Here is a 21,536-nt window from a genome sequence, read left to right as displayed (position 1 = left end):
TTCCTTGTGTCCCTCTGCAATTGCCGTGGTGGAATCGTGGATGGCCTTTTCGGGGAGGGTGGGAAAGAAGGTGGGTGCTACTTGCTCTCCATGACATCCACCCCTGCCTCAGGGGTTGTATCCTTGATAGGAACCCTGGCCTGATGCGTGCCCTCTGAAGTGCCCGGCCCTTCCAAAAAGACTACTTCGAAACACTAAGTGTCATTTGGGCCTTGACCAGTGTGGAGTAAGTGAAGCAGAATCTTGCGAGTTCTTTAACAAATGGACCCCCAAACAACAGTACCTCGGCGACTGGGCTAGCTTTAAAGGTGGCCAAATCGTTAAGCTTGGTGTCTATTCACCCGAGAATAGATCTCGGACATTCCATGAAGATAGCAAAGTTGGTGTTTCCCAGTTAGCAAATGGCCTTTTGCGCCCAACTCACTAAGACATCCAGATCCACTGGGCAGTTAGATTCCTTAGCACGGAAAGCTAACAAGAGTATCTTTGTCAATGGACCAGGCATGTCCAGGAGCTTGTCCTGGCAATTATTCATTGCAAAGGTGACCATGGTAGGGTCCACCTCCAGGGTATCTGTGACCTTACTTACCAGACTTGGTTGACGAGCATGAACCTCCTTATCGAAGTCCTGACGAAGGTGCGATTGGATATACTCTGCAACCTCCAGAGGAATCCCATTTAAAGCCCTGGGGTGTGTTATTTGTGTGGGTTCAAAGGTAAGTACCGAAGGGTTCTTGGACTGAGACAGGCGTTTTTTTTGCTAAGCCCAGGTGCATCATACCCCTCACTGTCCTCCAAATGGAAAGGCGCAGAGTTTGAGAACTTATGGGAGGTCTCTCCCTGAAGGGAGGCACTATGGTCATGTTCAGTGTAATGTAATGAGGTATTTATAAAGCGCTGACTGACACTCCGAAAGGAGCATCCTGGCACTGGTTGGGGGTGAGAGGGGGCCCGTGGAATCCTAAATGAGTGAAAGACAGGATTCGTCCGAGGAGCTGAATATCCAGGTTTTCAGTGCCTTTCTAAATTGGGTTTCTGTTTTTAGCAATCTTAGATGAGTTGGCAACAGGTTCCAGGCATTGGTTCCCAAGACGGCCACTGTTTTTCCTCCTTTTATTTTACATCTGAAAATAGGTGGTTTAAGAAGGTTGGCCGACGAGGACCTAAGGTCTCCTGGTTGTGATGTAAGGAGTGAACCTCGCTGAAAGGTATTTTGGTCCCAATTTAAGCATGGCTCTAAAGGTGATTAGGAGGATTTTTTTTAAAGTATTCTCTTATGCAGTGGGAGCCAATGAAGGGCTTTCAAGGCTGCCGATGCCAAGGACCTTCATGGGAGAGTACTAAACGCGCCACAGCGTGTTGGACCACTTAGAGTGTTTTTAGTGTTAATTTGTTGGCTCCAGCCAGAAGGCTGTTGCAGTAGTCCAGGCGCGAGAGAATCAGGGACCCTGCCACTGATTTCCTTGCGGTGAGGGGAATTAAATCAAAGATTTTTTCCAGAGATTTGATGAGGCTAAAGCAGGTACCTGCTACTGCCATAGCGTGTGGATGGAAGGAAAAAGCAGTATCGAACTGTACTCCTAAATCTTTGGCTACCTTCACCATATCAGGCAGACGTGTCGTCCCTTCTGGCTACCACTCACAAGGCCGGAATGAAACATCTTTGCCTATGGGTAGGATCTCGGTTTTGTCAGTGTTGCATCTGAGGTGGTTGTCCTTCATCCCCTGGATGAATTCAGATAGGCAACGTTTAAAGTTAAGTTCAGCGTCTGTGGAGTTGTTGTCCAGGGATAGGATAAATTTGGGTATCGGCTGCGTATGACGTAACTTAAATCACAAAGGATGCTATCCCAAAGGATGCTATCAAGGAGTTGATGTGAATGAAGGAGATGATGTGAATGAAGTGTCTATTTGAGTTGCAGTTTCTCAAATGCTTCTGCATGCACTTCCATCTGGGTCTTTGCTTTGGCCTTGCCAAGTTTTGTAGGGGTGGCGTAGCTTCCTGTTGAAGGGGCCTAGAGCTGCCAGCCCTGTTGCCGCACATAGTCATGTAAATGATGAGTAAAGGGACGCAAGGCCCGGACTAGGACCTTATTAACTGTTTGCTGCACCCTGCAGTCAACAATGTGCACCAAGTCCAATTCCAACTGCTCAGCCCTATCGTCAGGGTAAACCTCCTGATAGGGTTTCACTGTGCCATTCTCTTGATATACTTCTGAGGCTATTGGTAATTCAAGAGAGAAAGGGGGAGTGTGGCCTCAGCCAGGCAAATACAGTCAATTAAACTTTTCAATTTAAAATGAAAAATTATGAATTAAAATTCAATTTAAAATGTGGAGGGAGCCACCTGGAAAAAGCTCTACGCCAAGCCTGCATCAATTATAAACAATCCTGCGCTATTTTTAGCTTACACTACATAAGGGAAGCAATACAGCGCCACCACACAAGTAGACTCAGTAATCGCTACTGGCATGATGATAGCGAACGCTGTTGGCTTTTACGAGCGTCGCGGGGAAAGACTTGCACAAGAACATTTGAAGCGTGGCCGAGTATGTAAATAGAAGGACTATGCCCATCACACAGACAGTTGCAGTAGGCTTCCTGCTCCACGGAGTTAAAGTAGGCATCAGGGACAGCCGACCAACAACAAAAAGGAATCATGCCACAGTGTGCTCAAAATATGGCCAGAGGAAAAAACTGTACGAATCGCAACAAACACGATCAGTACACCACGGCCGGCAAATTCTGCAAGTGGAAACAAAGCAAGGCACCATATCGGTGAATGCTCAACAAGCCGCAAGCCACTACAAAACAGCGTGGCACCAGGCAACATCAGCAATGTAAATACCACAACAATAAGGTTATATCTATGTATTAAAAATTGTATGAATGTACTAAACTGGCTGCGAACAATAATGGATTCAACCCAGATCCGAGTCTGGGGGCGTGTGTCTGAAAAGTTTCAGCTCTCCGTCCATCCTCTCCTTCTGTTTGCTTTGTTCGCCTTAAGTTGGCAGGGTATGCCCAGACGTGGGTCCCTTGCTCACTTTGACACTAGATTCAAGCTAGCCTGGCTGATGTGGGTGTTACTCTGAAACCGGTCCCAGGATGCTTGTTTACGGTTCAGGGAGGACCTAGCTTGGCAGATTGGGCTGGACTGTTCCCATGAGGCACAGGGTCAAGACTGATTTGCACATAGCTGGGTCTGAACTGAGGTGGCGAAGTGAGCTAAAGAACGATGATGGATTCAACCCAGATCTGTGACTGGGGGTGAGTGTCTGAAAAGTTTCAGAGCTCCGTCCATCATCTCCTTGTGTTCGCTTTGCAAAGCAGCAAAGACAGAGGACACAAAATGGAGTCATGGGTACTTATATGGGTTGCCTTATAGTGATTGGGGCATTGTTGGAATTAAAATGTTTTCGTTATTTTATCTGTGTATTATTCTATGTAAGTAAGCACTCGCATCACCCTTTTATGTTTGGCTGCCATTTTGAACCATGATTGAAACTAATCCTTATTTTCTTCTGAGAAACGGCCTGTGGTAAGTTTCTTTCTCCAAGGTTGGACCTTGCAATGCAAATGAATGCACTTATTAGCGCATACCTTTCCCACTAGATAGAGGCCTTCTCCCACTAGTCTAGTGGCAGGCAAGGACAGAGTGACCTTGGGTAGGAGATAGTTTGTGCCTGGCCTCTGAATCGAAACCTATCCTTCTGTACTTCTTTGTTTAGCTGAATCTGCCTGGAAAATTCCATTATGGGCGTTCCTTCATTGGTTCTGAATTGTAAATAATGTATCTCCATGTTTGCTGTCAGTCCCTCTGGAGCAATCTTAAGAGACTGGGCAGACTGGGCTCCGCTCGAGTGTATCGGAATACATATATATTGGTTTGTATTCTCTACTGTCTGACCGACTCTTTATTTGTTTGGAAGGCTGAGAGGTGGTCGCGAGTGACCCTAATCGTGTCACTTCCTTCAGCATGTGATGTATTGGGGTACATGGGTAATGCAGTTTCGGTTTATTCGAATGTGATGGTCTGCTGAAAACTTTACAGTACAGTAATTGAAGCATAATCGGAGCCTCCGGTCTTGACATCGAATTATACAACATAAGCAAGAATAGCGTGCCTTTCTAGCACAGTGCCCAAAGCCCCAAATCAATTATGTTACAAAATGTCCATTTTAGTGTGTCATGCAGTACAAGTTATGTTTCACTTCCCTTGGAAAAGTATGTTAAAATATTAAAAAGTGAATATCAATTCACTCAGTCGGTGCTTCGGCTTAGCTATACAAACTTAAAACTTTGTTGTTCTTTTAAACGCGCCAACTGACCTGTGTGAGCTGTATGTGCCATGCAGCTTTTGCACCACAGTTATAGCAAAAACAAGTTGAATTTAAGTGTAACTGAGAGCCACATCTTCCAAGTCTAAAATAAATAAAACTGTTTACAATATACAACAAGCATTTGCAATGCAAAAGGTCTCGCAATTGTGAAAGTTAGAGCTATTGACGTTGTAAATGACAATGTATTTTACTTATGTTTATAGAGTGGATGTATGTGTTGTGCAGTGGAAATAGGTGGATTGGACTGAAATTGTTAGCTGTGGAATTGTGTGGTGTAGAGTACAATTGTGAAGTGGAATTATGTGGATAGTAATTATGTGGTATTGGTTGTACTAAAATTATGAAGAGTGGGGTTGTGTGCCATGGAGTGTAATTATGTGGATTGGCATGTTGTGTTGTGGCGTGGTATGTAGTGGAGGGGTGTGCTGGTTTGTGGGATGATGTGGAACTTTGTGTTGTTGATGGGATGCATGCGGTGTGTAAAGAAGGAATCAAACTGCACCTAGAGCAGGCATTTTGTTTTTTTATAAGTGTTCATTAAAAGCATGCGCTGCAGAACTGAGCTGGTAGCCCCATTACATTACCTCTCATATAGAATGCATTTTTTTAAATGAGAAGGTTCAAGGTAGTCCATCAATTAAACCATTATTGGCTTTAAAGCATTTTGTTAATATGCAGATTAAACAATTGCATTTGTTTGCGGTAACCATCCATCCACAGCACAGCGCCAGGACGCTCCTTCGCTGGAGCAGCTGTGCGCATTAAAATGTAACTAACATAACATAACATAACACAGCAAGGGCGTATAATTTCCTGACTGCGAAGTGCTGTTTGGTAGAGTAGCTAGAACTGGAAGAAAGGCTCCTTCATGACACGAGTTGTATTAACAGCTGACTCGCTATACCCTGCTATTGTTTATGTATAAGTGCAGAATATCCACGTGCCCTGAAGTAGCCAAAATGTTGAATGTTGGTACTATTTAACATAACGCTAATACACAAATAAATCACGTTCAGCTGCAGTCTTCAATCAGCTATATCATTACAATCCTCTACTGGGCACCTGCTGACCTGACCGGTATACAGCTGTAATAACTTTTGTATCTATTAATTTACTCCTTCTATATTAAAGGGCATTGAAAACAATTGTTAAACACCTATGCTGAAATATCTCATAAGTAAGTAGATCGCTAAGTCTTGTTGTTAGAAACTTTGTATTGCGGGACTTGCAGTTTAGTTTTGCTTGAGATAAATAAATCGCAAAACATTGAAATAAATGGGAGGAAAAGAAATGTGATCAAAATCACCAGGTACAGAAGCAGAACTCCAATAAAACAGAAAAAAGCTAAATGCATAATGCCTAAGAACCTGTACATGACAAAGAATAAACAAAGTATTATTTATTCAAAGCAGGCTAGGCACTAGTATGCAGGTGCACAGAAGCAGAAATACATGGAATTAAAATAAAACAGCAACCTGCAATGTTTTGCCTGCCTTGGAGGGGCACGCAGTATAAGCAATAAATAGATTTTTAGAAATTTAAAAACAGACCCAGGCATATCTTTCCTTCCTGCTTAGGTACACAGCAACAACTTCCATATGAACCCCAGAACTACGGGGCAAGGCTTTGCCAGCATGCAACTGGAATAATAAGTTGCTGCAGCAAAGTGCATAGAAAGAATTCTGACAGGAGGAGGCACAGTCCATGTCTTCTTACTACCTGGGGCTCTGGGATCACAGGTAGCACCACAATGTCTGGGACATTTTTGTTTGCTCTCTGGAGCTGCTGCAGGAAGTGAGAGGTGAGTTGGCTCTGGTTTTAGAGCCTGCCCCTAGAAGCGCAGAGGAAATGACGTAAAACCTATAACTCTTTTGATTCAGGATGTCACTACATAGGAGGGGGTAGAGGAGACCATCGTTGAGGGTCCACTTGCAAAGCAAAGCACCCTCAGGCCTCTAGTGTTGTGCTAAATAGTACATCCTTAGGAAGTTTCCCAGCTACTCAGGTTGGCAGTTTTTCGATTGTACCCGAAGATTGCAGAAAGGAGGTGCTGCAGAATTGTTGAGGGTTTTATTAATTATGCCTAATTATTTTGCAATGTTCTATAGCATGGACATGAACTGAAGGCATTGGAGCGATTTGCTGCCGTGCTAAATCACTCAGTACAATCCAGAAACCTGCACAGAAATAATTGCAACAGGTGTCAGCCTGAGTCGCTTGAGTCTGCTTTTCTGAAGTGAATCTCCTTGGCCACTTTTGAATGCCATTAGTGGAGGAAATTTTACTACTGTGGGTTCTTTCCAAGCGCACTCTCAGCTGGCAGAAAAGTGTTTGAACTCTGCCACGGCAGGGACAGAGTAGCCGGAGTAGGGACATCGGCGACAGCTTGGAAGGAGCTGCACCTTGCAAGTGCACTTTTGTAGCATTTAAGTCCAGCTGCTGTATGAGATCACACTGTGCGTAACATTTAATACTGAAAAAAACATATTGAACTCAGAATGTCCATCCACATATTAACGACAGTATTAAGCAGTTATGTGATACAACTGTTTCACTCCACAACGTTTAAATGCTGCGTTTGTGTAAATGAATGGGAGGAAATTAAATTTGAGAAAGCCACCAGGTACAGAAGCAGAACACAAATAAAACAGAAAAAAGCAAAATGCATAATGCCCCACATAAAATGTACATGTGACCCTATGAACATGCATGTGACAAAGAAAAATAAAACTGCAACCATCAATGTTTTGCCTACCACAGAGGGCCACACAGCATGCATTACCATTTATCTTACAGGGCGACCTGCCTCAATTGAGACCGGTAAACAGCAACGAGGATGCTGGTGCCTGAGCTGCTGGGAGAGGAGCAGCGGGGTTGGAGTGGAAAGCGGAATGCCCCCGAGACATGGAAATACCATCCAAAGTGGTGCGAGGTGGGAGGAGTTCCGCGTTCTGTGATACCCCAGCCTTTTGCAGGGAGGATGCAGGCTCTGGGGCCACGAGTACCTGGACGCAATAACAGCACTGGGGAGGCGTACCAAACAGAAGTGTGGGACTGATCATTGTCAGCACTAAGAGGCAACATCCCCAATAATAATTCAACCTCCCACAGCCCCCATCTAGGAGGCAATCGGCAGGGCAGGCAGCAGCACAGGGACGCCCCTCTAGACCAGGCAAGCAGGCTATTTAGAACGCTCCAGTGGCATAAGATCTGGTGCAGAGGACTTCCTAAACAATATGTCTTTGGTGAAGGGGAAAAATACGAAGACTACAACCATTATTATCTGGCATGGACACATTCAAATGCAGCGGACGAAAGCACGAGTGGAGGAAATGAATACTGATATGGCTACCTCTACCTGGGAACACAATACATAGACATGCATGGTAGCCCTATTGTTCAGTGCGCCCGCACTGACTGCACACTCTCCGTGCTGGATTATACAGCAAGGCGCGTGCCGCGTTTATAAAAGTTAGATTGTGGCATGGCGCACTGGTAAAAATTTAATTAAATGATATGGGGTGAGTTTGGAAAGGCGGTGGGAGGGGAGGAGGCTGGACAAGGCAGCGTCCCCAGCAAAGCTGCTGGGAACGCTGCCTTGTCCAACCCCCTCCCTCCCCCGACGGCCTTTCTAAACTCACCTCAAAGGAACAATCAAATAGCTACAGCGTAAGGGAACTGTAGTTCGAAAGTTCTCCCGAGTACAAAACGGAAGTGATGAATTAGGAGTGACAACTAATAAGGAGCCATCAAAGAATCCTGACGCAGGAGTCAACCAATGGTAAGCGGCGGTTTGAAGTTCTCTCGGTATAGTGATTACAGCAGGTCTTGTAGACAGTGCATGCACGCTGCCAAGGCTCGACCTAAAAATGAATTGAGAATTTAGAAAACACTGTGTTGTACGAAAATGAAAAAATATGGAAGTGTTACATTCGTGAAAACCCAGTTAAGAATACATAATGTACAGCTCTGCAAATTAGTAAGGGAACGCAATGAAGGCAGGTCTGGGACAACAAAACCGCTTTAAGGGCTATGGCAAATCAAGATATTGCAAATGCACATCATAAAACTTGAAACCACTTTCTGAGATTGATCAGTTGTGAAAAAGATTATATCTTACTTGTTTGAAGTGTGTTACTGCTTTAATAAGTGGAGATGGTGTTACCAAAATCACATCATCTGATGGAAACTGCAACGCAATCTTGAAAAAAAAACAGAGAACATGATTAATGGGTGAATTTATATATGAGGGATACATAAATCTACTCACATAATCAGAGGTAGGATGGCTGATATAGAACTTTGAAGACATACAAATAGATCATCTGTTGTTCACCTCTGGTAGACCATTAGACCTGTGGAAGCGTCAGTCAGATTTCAATCAGTACTTGATAAGAGAGTGCCTCTTCCTCACATCTACTGATCTTTTCGATGTGCCAGTATATCTGCAATTAAGCAGATTAACATATTTGCAGGTTCGTTTCTATATCAAAATATAGACTTCTTGCTCTGTTAGCAATATCATAAGATGTAGACTTTGCTGTAAGTTGAATGATATGAGGAGGCGGTAAAGACAAGCTGAACAGGGAAAATGTTGGACCTGACAACTAGGTAACTATGGACAGGCATGAGCTCGATGCCAAACGGTAAGCAATAGCTCTTCACAATATGTTGATGCTGAGGAGGCAAATTAATTTTGACAGCCCAGGATTTCACGATTTGCAAAAAAACCCTCTAAATTGGCCGTAGTGTAAAAAGCCAAAATTTGGAGAGTGCGATCTGATATTTTTATTTTGGGGTTGAGGCTTTCAAAGGGTAGTGAAAACAAGGTCGGCAGCTACGTTGAAGTGGAGGAGCGTCGCACCACTTAAATTAACCCCAAAGATGAAAAATAAAACGGTAATTTATTAGCATTCTGTTTTTCATCCTCCCGTCCTGAACCGAGTGTCAGGACGGGGTGGTGCTGCTGCTGTGTGAAAAAATAATTCGAAGGCTCGTGAAAACATAATTTAAAGATATGTTTTGCCTCTCAATTCCCAACTTTTAGCAAAAAAGGATATCTTGTGGCCAGGGATGGAAAGCGATTTAAAATTTTAAGTAATTTTGATGAGGATCACCCAATCTTTCTTTTTAACAATCTACTGTGACACTTTTCAGGCTAAAGGACAAAACCAAAGACGTGACAATTTATCTGACAGCAGTGTCTGTTGGGTTAAGTATATGATCTCCTAGTTAAACTGTCTTCTCTCTTGCCCTTTTGATGTACACTTCAATGATATGCAGAATGGCACTATTGAACTGGGTAACTGGTAAACCACTATGGATAATTTTAAACGTGTGTGTGTTTTTTAAATCAGAGCAACATCCGTGTGTACATTTCATCACTTCATTATATCCATTTAAAGAAATATTGGCTTTTTTTCATTTTATTTTTTGCTTCAGAGTTTTATATAGCACAAACTTGACCCGAAGGTATCAGGTATCGGAGTGCTTTACATAAGCACCAGTTGCATTACATATTTGCTTAAAAAGAGAAACAAGTTAAATGAACACATTACCGCTTGTATAAACTTATTACCCCAGAGAGTCCCTACACCATCTGCATTATACTACTTTGTCTCTCCTGATAATGATCATGTTGCAAAAATAAGAAATTGCCTTTTTCATAAGTCTCTTTAAAGCATTAAATGTTAGTGGTATGTAGACATGTTAAGTGCTTTGAAGCTACAGTATTATTACAGCGTGCGGCAAATAACAAATAAATAAATAAATAAGAGACATTGAACCACATGTATCAAAACGTTTGCGTTTGCAAACAGTGCAAATCGGTTTCCGTCCGTTTGTGAATGCAAAATAGCCTTTCAAGATGTATGAAAGGCTTGTTACTCGCAATTTTAGGTAATCGCAAAAACAGTGATTACCTAAAATTGTGACTAAATATAGGTAACCGCAATTTGCGATTTCCTTAGCACAGGTACCAAACATTTTCTAAATTTTGAAAAGTGCCATGTAGCTCACACATACATTACATGTTTTTGGGGGTGTGGGAAATGGCCCTTTCTGCAGGGTTATCCTAAAACTGTTTGCTTCTTCCTCCTATTTTTTCATGACCTGCTGTTGATGCTTTAGGACTCTGGGCACTTTACCACCGCTGATCAGTGCATATGTTCTCTGTGTAAATTGTGTTATGGATTGGTGTTTCCATAATTGGCATATTTGATTTACTGGACAGTCCCTAGTAAAGTGCACTGAGTGTTCCGGGACCTGTAGATCGAATGTTACTAGTGGGTCTGCAGCACTGATTGTGCCACCCACATGAGAAGCCCGGCAAAGTTAACTCAGACCTGCCACTGCAGAGTCTGCGTGCAGTTTGTAACTGCCCTGTCAATTTGTCAGGCCCTAACCTTCCCTTTTCTTACATGAGAGTCACCCCTAAGGTAGGCCCAAGGTACCCCTGTGGGCAGGGTGCAGTGTATGCGGAAGGTAGGACATGCCCTGGTGTGTGTGGCATGCCCGGATAGTGAATTACTGCCAATTTCATTTTTTACTATTGCAAGGCTACCTGTTCCCCATAGGACAGAATGGGGAGTTTGTTTATAACATCTTATAAACATAACTGACCCTAGGAACTAGGTAGGAAAATAAAAGTTTAGTATGCCTGAACTCAGAATCTAAAGATGCATCTTTTAGAGAAGGTGATTTCTACATTCTGGGTTTGAAAATACCACTTTTAGAAAGAAGGTATTTTATTGCTCAGCCAGCCAGCAGGCCTCTGCTGGATTTGTGGATTGACTGTCCGGGTTTTGGATGACAGGGGCTGGGGAGCAGGAGTGGCTCCGGATAGTCTAGATGGGTCAGGGATGGGCTGAATAGACCTGGGCTGCATTCAGAGTAGTGGGAGGAGTTGTCACTAGCGCCTGAATAGGCCCGGTCTGCATTTGGAGTGGTGGGAGGAGATTTCCATTGCACCTGAATAGGCCCGGTCTGCCTTTGACAATGCTGTCTCCGCCTCCTGCTGGGAAGCTACACCAGAGAGGACAGAACTGGTTCTGGCTGGGCACAGACACTCTCTGCTTGAGAGGACAAAGGATTTTGGGCTATAAAAAGTGGAGACCAAACCCCTGAACTTTGGAACTCTTTTGGACCAAGAAGACTGCCAAGAAGAAGAGCTGGAGAAGCTGTGAGGAGGAACTACCACTTTGCTGTGTGCTTTGCTGTGTTGGCCTGCAGTGGCTGCTTCTATCTTGGGCAGTGAAAGGACTGTACTTTCTGCAATCTACTTTTGTGAGTTTCTCCAAGGGCTTGAGGTAGAGCTTGCCCCCGTTCAAGAAGTCTCAGGAACAGCAAAGACTTCAAGTTCTTCTGCCCTCAGCACTGGGGACTGTGTGTTTTGTGCTTCAACAGAAGGAAAAGCAACTAGGTGACGTCTATGACACCACTGCTGGCTCCGTGTCCTGAAGGCACCGCAGAGGGCACTGCCTAACGCGACCTTGGTCTCATCGACGACGCCTGTTGATGCCAGCACCGAGCTGCTGCTCACACTGCGACCTGTGGGCACCACACTCCTCACCGCCTCGCGACAACGCCTTGGCCTCCCCGATGACGACGCTCCACGCGAAATAGACACCGCTGCTTGCACTGTGGTCCGAGGGCACCGCTCGTAAAGTTACACGACGCACTGCCCTCATCCTGCACCGCAGACTTGGCCTACTGACGCCAGTGCTATCGACTCCAGTTCGTCAGTCGACAGTGCTTCAGCAACGCCGCCGCTGCTTGCACCGCAACCTGCCAGCACCGCGACGAGCACTGCATTCACTTCGCACTGCGACCCTGGTCTCACCGAAGACATCATCTGACACCGCCACCGAGCCGCTGCTCGCACAGCACGCCGCACCGCTGCACTTCGCACCGCAGCACCCGATGCCTGCCGACGCCAGCGCTCCTGACTTCAACAGAGAGGAGTTTGATCCGCAACACGTGTGACTTGAAGGGCCCGGCGTCTCCTGCACCGACCTCCGGAACCGACACGTGTGGACGCTGTGCTTTCGGAAGCTTAATGAGAGGTCGCCGACGCCCTGCATTTCTAAAGGTACTGTTTTGCAGGTCTTCGTGACACCGTAGCTGGACCGCGACGGCGCTGTCAGCCAGAAATGTTTGGATTTGTTTGTTCACGACACCGTGATAGCCCCGGACTGAGCTATCGACATCAAGGAACTGTTTTGCAAGCATATTTTGATAACTGAAGATTTCTAAGTACTGTATTGTGGATTTTTATCGTTTTTGGTCACGCCTTAAGTATATAAAAATATTGGATATTATTCTAAACAGGTGTGGTGTCCTTTTGTAGTGCTTACACTGTGTTACTGTTGGTTGTGTGCAAATGCTTTTCACACTGCCTCTAAGATAAGCCTGACTGCTCGTGCCAAGCTACCAAAGGGTCGAGAATCCTTTGAGGAGGTGGGAATGCTCGACACACAGTAGTATCCAGTACCGCCCCTATGAACAGGTTGCGCTGAGAGGGCACCAGGTGAGATTTGGGCACGTTTATCGAGAAACCCAATTTGTACAACAGCGGAGTTGTACCCTGCAGATTATGAAGCACCTTCTCTGGCGACTCCGCTTTGATCAGCCAGTCGTCCAGATAGGGGAAAACTGGAATCCCCGACCTTCTGAAATGGGCTGCCTCCACTGCAATCACCTTGGTTAAGACTTGAGGTGCAGTAGTAAGACCAAATGGAAGGACCGCAAACTGATAATGTTGCGACCCTACCGTAAACCGGAGATACTTCCTGTGCGACTTCAGGATGGGGATGTGGAAATACGCATCCTGCAAGTCGATCGACACCATCCAGTCCTCCTGTTGCAGCGCTTGAAGAACCTGCACAAGGGTGAGTATCTTGAACTTCTCTTGCTTCAGAAAAAGATTCAAGATCCTGAGGTCCAGTATTGGACGCAGCCTGCCATCCTTTTTGGGAATCAGGAAATACCGTAGCACCCCTGACACCTTTCCTGCTCTGGAACCACCTCTATCGCACCTTTTTTTATTAACGTTAGGACCTCCTCCTGCAGGAGAAGATGGTCGTCCGAGCAAGCACCTTGGCAAGGAGGGTAATTTGGAGGAAATTCCCGAAAGGGAAGGGCGTACCCATTTTCTACAAGATCTAGAACCCAAAGGTCTGTAGTAACAGATTCCCAATCTTGTTGAAAATGGGTAAGCGGGCCCCCCCACAGGACCAGCATGATCCATAATGGTGGATCTAGGGCTGCTTTGCAGTGGTTGGAGGGACGGAGGAAGAGGAAGAGGAGGAGGAGAGCTTCCGACCTCGAGCACGACCTCTGATTCTGCCCCTGTAGCTTTTATACAGGGTGTTCTGTTGCTGTTGTTGTTGTTGCTGCTGGGGCTGTCTGTAGGTCCGAAACAACGACCTTACAAAGCCTCTGTACCTCCTGAAGGAGCCCCTAGGTTGTGACTGCAGACCCAGAGATTTGGCAGTGGCTTTTCTTTATTTAAATATCTCTAGTGCAGCATCAGCCTTTTTACCAAAAAGCCCAGAACCATCAAAAGGCAAGTCCAGAAGCGTTGCCTGCACATCAGGGGAGAACTCAGATGACTTCAGCCATGCACTCCACCTTGTGGCAACAGAAGAACCCATAATTCTGGCGATCGAGTCCGCGGTATCCAGGCCACTCTGGATAACCTGATGTGCTGCTGCCTGAGTATCCAAAAGCACCTCATTAAAGTTCTGTCTGTCCTCCTCAGACAACTTAGGGGCCAGTTGTTTAGCGGAATCCATGAGAGCATGGATATAACGACCCGAAAGACAGGTGGCATTTGTCGATTTTAAGGCCATACTGGCAGAGGAGAAGACTTTCTTGGCTGATTGGTCAAGTGTTTTAGCATCCCTGTCACTAGGGACCTGAGGAAAGGCACCTGAAGACCTCTTACAACAAGCAGCCTGAACCACCAGACTCTCCGGAGAAGGATGGGAAGTAAGAAAGTCTGGGTCCCCTGGAGCAGCCCTGGATCTTCTAGCCACAGTTTTAGAGACCGCAGGAGCTGAAAAGGGCTTACGCCATACCTCCATGACCGGTTCAATGATGGCGTCATTAAATGGAAGTAAGGGTTCTGACACAGTGGAGGGAGAATGTAAAACCTCCCAGAGGATGTTTGGCTTGAACTCAGCAGTTGGTAGCTGTAGATCCAAAAGCTCCGCTGCTTTTCTAATAACCATGTGGTAGAGTGCCACATCTTTAGAGGGAGTATCAGCTGGAGGGGTAATCTCCCACTCTGGTGACAAATTCAAGCCAGTAGCTTCCTTCAACTCCTAAAACAAATCATCAGACTCCATGAGCTCACCCTCTTCCATCTCCTCAACCTGGTTCCTTTGTTCTTCCAAGACTCTTTGAGCTTCTCGCCTGGATCTAATCCTCACAAACGGCGTTGGTGGCGCGGTAACCGACTCAGACGTCGCCGGTGTCGAACACGGAGCCGGAGTCGAACTAGGTCGAGCCTGAGCAGATGGAAGCGGCGTCAATGTCCTCGGCGCCAGGAGATGTCAAGATGGAGTCGCTGGGAAAAAGGACATAAATTGAGCCTGAGTGTAGGCTTGGGGAACCCCCAGATTTAAAGCCATCGGACCCATAGGACCCGAAAGTGCTCCAGAGGGGTACATCGCTCTATTGAAGATCCCATACATCGCATTCAAATAGTGCGAAGGATCTTGACCTGGACCTGGAAAGGAGAGATATGGCTCAGGCATAACCGGACTCAGGCCGATCGGTGCCGACGGTGGTACCAGCGGAGTCGAAGACTCATCAGGAGCTGGATCTTCTTCAACCGGAGCCGGAGAATGCTCCGATGAAGCCACAGGAGAGGTCAGGAGAAGCAGGAATAGAGACAGGAGAAGGAGACACAAAGTCCTTATGACGTTGAGTAGGCGAAGCCGATCTCGGAGCCGCTTCTCTATCCGAACGGTATCGAGAACCATGCCTCTTCTTCTTTTTGTGCTTCTTGGACTACGATGCATGTCCCGACGTCGACTTCGATGCCGACCTCGACCTGGATCGTCTTCGACCCCTCTTCTCCTTTTTCATTCTGGCAATAAAACTTGGCTTCTCTTTCTTTTAAAGCTTTTGTACTCATCTTGCGGCAGCAAGAGCATCCCTCGACGTCGTGATCCGATGACAGGCACCAGACACAGTCCTCGTGCGGATCCGTAATGGACATATGCTTGCCGCACTCCCTGCTTGGCTTGAATCTGGACTTTTTTTGTTGACATCTTCAACAGGAAGCAAGAAGGAAGAGAGAAACAGCAGAAAAACAAAGTAACTAGCCAAAGCTACGGAGAGTCCCAGAAAACCGTTAGCGTCGACAGCGCGGAAAAAAGGGAACTGACGTCATCACGCCAACGAGGTCTTCTTATGGATCCAGTGACGTCAGCGGAGCCGCGAGCGGAGCAGTGCCTCTGTGACATCGTCCTCGTCAGCGTGGAGAGCTACAAAAGTTTCCGAATGTTGCTGGCGCAGGGGATATTCACAAGGTGAGGAATCCACTGGCAGATGTATCCATCAGAACAGCTTTTTTTCTTGTCCATTCACTTAATGAGATTACCCTCTTAACCGCTTAACTTTACCTGCATTGTTTAGTCAGGAGGCTGACAGGTAAGAAATCATACATCCTAAAAAGAATTGAGCAGGGTTTTTACGTCGGATCACAACTGTTTTGTCATTCTGACTGAAGAAACAAGGTGATCCCGAGATAAAATAGCGACGCTACTCACTCAGGAAGTGTAAGAGAAAGTGCACTTCCCGCACAAAACCCTTTCATATCGACACTTTAAACATTTGAAGAAGTGGACGTGAGTAGGTCAAAGAATCAAGAAGTACTGTAAGCATATAATAAGGAAAAAAGAACTGAGTTATGCTTTGAGGTCATTACCCTGTCCAGTATTAACCCCTTCAGCGCGGATTTCCGCGCCACGCTGAAGATTCCGTGCGCGGGCGGGGCCATGACGGAACGGTTCCGTCATAAGCACAGCCCAACCGACGTGCATGACGGAACCGTTCTGTCAAGCGCGTCGAAGGGGTTAATGGTCATATGAAAATAACACAGACTGACGTACTGAATATCATAACTTTCTTTAAGGGGCGGAAAAACAATGTTAAACATTTCAAGAGAGCAGTACAAGAAAAGTAACGCAAACAGCAAGTGGAAAACAAGCACTGGCAAAGCTAACAGGTCTGGAATTGGCTGCCAGTCTTTTGACTTTGACAATTCTTATTTTGTTCTCTCTTGGTTTTTGCAAACCTTTATTGTTGGGGAAGCTGCCAGACCCTCATTAACCTAAAAAAAAAATATTTGACTGAAGGCAAAATCATTTTTTGGTCTCAAGCAAGCACATGTTTTTATAGTAGTGCCTGTCACCGACTGGAACTACTTTGTGTGGGGATGTGCTCCTTGTGAAAGGTCAGCATGCCCCAAGTCACAGTGAAGTCAGACGATGGCTGAAGTGAGCTGACCAATTGCTCCATGATGCATATTAAAGTGGGTGGAAGCCAAATTTGAATGACACAATAGACTATGAAATACAGAAAAGTTTAGCAATATCAAAAGTTCTTGCATAACACCAGACCTAAAAGAGCCAAATTGTCTGCCATTTACTGCCTGCCACTTGTCGTTGCTAATATTTTTTTCATAATGTTTGTATAAATCTTCATTACCCTCTTCCATGCGTCGGACGGCCCCCGTCAGGCCGACGTCACAGTGGGCGTGTGCGGAGGACGGCCGGGGGCCGTCCATTACACACACGTGTGGAATTCTTCCACACCGTGGGCGACTTCCAGCCGTGTCAAAGCGGTTACAGACAGGGTTGAAAAGATAGAGGGGCATAGATAGATAGATAATTGGAATAAACCGCACAGCTTCAATTCGTAAAATGATAGCTAAATGTCTATATATGCACGACATACAAGAGCACTGAAAGCAAACTAGAGGGCCACGCAGGCAGGACATAAGACTATACTGATTTACAAGCATAACTGTAGTCCTCAATAAAAATATGTACCAGCATGACATACAGGAGTGCAGTTAAAAATGCACTTCATTGCAAGCATACTAAAAAGATGATAACTTTATAGAGAAGTTTCAAATGGACACAATTGGTATACTGTGAAATAGCAGTAATGAGGTAAACAAAGGTCACTCTAAAAGGAATTACAACAGCATTAGTTCGCAGCAGGAACGTATAAAGCTGGAATGTGCCAAAATAAAAAACAAAATGAGGAGCTGGTAGAAAGCGTCCTGCTATAATATCAAGATCTAAATACAAAAGAAACACAAAAGTATTACATTAAAAAAACACTGACACTGAACTAGTTTGTGTGTGGATGTCTCATTGCATAATTGCCAATATTTGGAAGAAAAAAAATCCCGGGACACTTTGCTGCACAGGACTGCTGCAGATAAAAAGTTCTTGTTTGCGTACATGTGTGTAATAAAGAGTAACAGTTTCTGCAACAATATTACCCGGGACAGTCTCCATGACTGTCACTGCAAAAACGGGACAGTTGGCAACTATTTCATTGTTAAAGAAAAAAATGCAGCATCTCAAAGTGAAGTTTGCCAGTGGCTGAATTAGGCGGACTCCCTGCCCTACGCTCGTGTATGCTGTAGTGTGATGGAGCAAAATGTGAATGACACAAAAACAGACCAAAGGATGATGAGAGAGGGCTGAAAGTCCCTTCAGTAAGTATATTATACATAGAATATTAGTATAATCAAAAGGTCTTGTTAACACCAGGCGTAAATAAATTTGAATGGGCGATACTCAAGAGATTAACTATCAAGTAGAGTTTAAATCCAGAACACAAGTTACAAAATACTGAAGGAAAAAAACAGAGAATTAACAGTCCGAGCCATGGAACATTTATGAGTAACTGTTGCCTTTCACTTTAGGACCTACACAGTGACCGTATGACGTTTTTTGTATCGTGCTGATTTGAAAGGCTAGTACCCATATTCATAATAAATGTGTTGTCCAGTTCCTAACTATGCGTTTAACTTGCAGATTCTGTACTGAAGTCCCCGAAGATCTTACCTGCTCTGCACAGGTAACACCAGCGATGCCCCCTCCTATTACCAGAAATCTCCCAGCATTGCACAATGCGGCCATGTTGGGGGTAGACGGATGTAAATAGAAACTAAAGAAACGAGCACGCGTTCTGAAATTCTAGTCTCTGCATTTCCGGACTTCACTGTCTTCACGTACGATTGGCTCTCTGGCTCAAAGCTCTGACGTCGCGCAGAGATCTAGGTAAGCTCCGCCCTCTTTAAACAGGGGGCTGGACAAGTTTCTTAAGAACACTAGTATTTGGTACGCAGAACTAATCCATACGAGGCTAGATTACTTCGGCGCGTGCCCCCTTGGCTAGCAGTGTGCTTTTCACTTTGTAATGAGCGGAATGAGAACGGGATGGTATGATATCTGGTATCCTCCGCTTTTCGGTAGTCTTCGGAGCTCTTGCCCTATGGGCGCTCTGACGGCTCTGCTGTAATCGCTCCCCACAAAGAGAGTATCTCTAAATTTGTTCAACTATTTTTTGTGCTAATTGATACCTGGTTGGGCATTGTTGTTTCTTTGTTATGTTCGGTCTTTGTTTCATTGCAGCAGGAATTAACGGCAATGGGTTTGCAAACATACCTCATATTTTACTCTTGTACCACGTGCTTACACATACAACATACAATGTACACTTTCACACCACCTCCCACTGCCTTTGTCTCACTGCCAACTGCATTGACTAAGGATGAGGGTCGTGTTTAGGAAACATACACACATCACTTTATACTTGCATTGCAATGCAGGGCGAGATATGCACTAACCCTAAATCTTACATAAGAAGAGCAATGCTCATTTTATTCTTCCTGGTTGAGTTTATTTATAATAGATTGTAAATTATAACATACAGGCATGAATGATTTACATCTGAGATTGCAAGACCTGTAAAACCATGAATTATTTACATCTGAGATTGCAAGACCTGTAAAGGCATGAATTATTTACATCTGAGATTGCAAGACCTGTATAAGGACTCCACATGAAGAAGATCTGGCACCCTCATTCATTATTTAAATGGTTTGAATTGTATGTGTGAGGCCATTTAACAAGCAATGCCAAAGCCAATAGAGGTCAATTTGAAATCCATTGTTCTAGCCAGTTTAATACTTCAGTAGCTTGAATTTATGACTTAATATTGAACGTCATGTAAAGAAAAAAACAACCTTACAGGAAAAATAGGGGTACGTCCTCAATTAACCAAAATGATTCTTTCATTCGTGGATATGTTCTATTCGACACCATCAAGTAACAGCCACAAAAATGACACAAAAGAAGGCAGGGCTTCAAGATTAAATGATACCCCTGAATATTCTGAAGCAGTGAGCTTATAGTTTGCAGGCCCCTGGGGCTACGCAACACCTACTGAGGGGTCCGTGACTTCGAACATTAATATCCTCGTCCTGATTTGTGCGAACAGTTTTACCACAGCGAAATAAATCTTGTATGGACGATTGGTGGCCTCAATGGTAAACACTGAGCATACATTTGTAGCAATAAAGACAAAATGATATATGCTGAAGTCCAGCATAGAAACAGACCAACCTTCTGATTAAAAACTAGATTATAATTTTTGTTTGTGAATTAAATATTTCATAGTTTGTGTAATAGATGTATGCTTGTTTCTGTATTTTTGTTTATTATTTTGAGGTTCAAATCATAGAAATTGCTTAGGTGGGGGTCCTCAGCTTCCAATAGGTATTCAATGGGGGTGCACGGAAGTCAAAAGGTTAAGAATCACTGTTTTGAAGTAATTAAAAGTAATAAACATTGGCTCTGCATTTAGAGCAGGACAACTGTGGGGAGTACCGGATCACCTTTGCCCTGATAGCCAGAAAAGAAGAGATTGATATTGTGTAGGTTGAAGCAATGCGTATGTATCCCTCATTTCTCCTGATTTTACTTACTGCGCCAATCCCTCACATGTTATTTTTCATGTGTTGTTAGGAGATAGTGATACTATCATTTCTGTTTGTTGTGGTTGTCGTGGTGGCTTTCTCCTATTGGACCATTGTTTGTCTTTAGTATAAATACTTTACACATTGCCTCTAAGTTAAGCCTGACTGGTTTGTGCAAAGCTCCCAGAGGGTTAAGCCCAGGTTAATTTAGTGACTATTTTAGGGCTGCCTGACAATGGTTGTGGTTGTAGCCTGTTTGGGGCTGCCACTCCCCTCAATCAATAGCCTAAGTTCTTTCAGTCATTTACAAAACTACAGCTTCAACCTGGGCACCATAGGCCATTATGTCTTTACTCAGAAGATGATGCTGATTTACCTTCTTGGTCTCTGGACTAAGCATAGTGTGCAATCCTGCATACAATATTTTACCTTCCTGAAACGTAGGTTGCTTGTCTGAGAAAATTGGTAGAGATTAGAACAACATTAAATCCAGGACAAAATCATGAACAAATGGCAACTAATTGAACAATGGCTACATTATGCTAGAACCAGAAGAGCGTCATGTTCTCTGGTGAGGAACACATTTAGTGAATTATTCTATAACCCAGTCTAGTTACTTCAACATGGTTGCTGCTTATTAATGACACAATATGAAACCCATGTAACCAAAAAAATGCATATCTGTGCAGAGGTTCTACTTTGAGAGTCTTAGGCAGAGACTGGCTTTTGGATTGATTCAAACTTTAATTACTTCTGGAGCATTTTTAAAACATATTTCTTACATATTTTATGTCCATTTTTGAATAGGTTCTCCAAATTCCTTGCATTATTTTGTTTGAGTCAGTAATTTGTGCTTGACTTATAATCACCCAACTGAGCACCAGTCAAAGCATGTCACGCTTAAATGCACTTCATCAGGGGCAAATATGTAGGATGGTCGGTACTCAAGCACCCTGCAAAGCCATTACTAAGAACATCTGGATAATGTTCTACTGGCCTCTGTAAACACTACACAATATTTTAACTTTGAATGTGTAAGTTTACATTCAGATAGATATTAACAGTTACAGCCCTTAATTTAGGGAACAAAGTATTATTTTTGCTTAGATTCTGATCATTTTAAGTACTTTATCCTTTTAAGTTGTCATTGCATGTAGCTGGATGAATTGTCAATACTAGTG

At 44.3% G+C, this 21,536-nt stretch overlaps 1 protein-coding gene across 3 annotated transcripts in view; it reads right to left on the bottom strand.

The window, feature by feature from the left end:
• The window catches only part of PYROXD1 (pyridine nucleotide-disulphide oxidoreductase domain 1), a 231,172-nt gene extending 212,552 nt beyond the window's left edge, over positions 1–18,620 (bottom strand). For 2 of the 3 annotated variants that reach the window (XM_085652720.1, XM_085652719.1), the window contains exons 1-2: positions 18,440–18,620; positions 8,464–8,544 (exon numbers count right to left, since the gene is read on the bottom strand). In XM_085652720.1, coding sequence (XP_085508846.1) covers positions 8,464–8,544; positions 18,440–18,514 — 156 coding nt within the window. In that variant the 5' untranslated portion in view covers positions 18,515–18,620. The remainder of the gene's footprint in view (positions 1–8,463; positions 8,545–18,439) is intronic. The other variant, XM_085652718.1, reaches the window with a different exon arrangement.
• Between the last annotated feature and the right edge of the window lie 2,916 nt (positions 18,621–21,536).

Source organism: Triturus cristatus, chromosome 4_1, assembly GCF_964204655.1.
Source record: "Triturus cristatus chromosome 4_1, aTriCri1.1, whole genome shotgun sequence".
Taxonomy (NCBI): domain Eukaryota; kingdom Metazoa; phylum Chordata; class Amphibia; order Caudata; family Salamandridae; genus Triturus; species Triturus cristatus.
The sequence above is the reverse complement of the archived record's forward strand: the minus strand, read 5'-3'. Positions and strand labels throughout refer to the sequence as shown.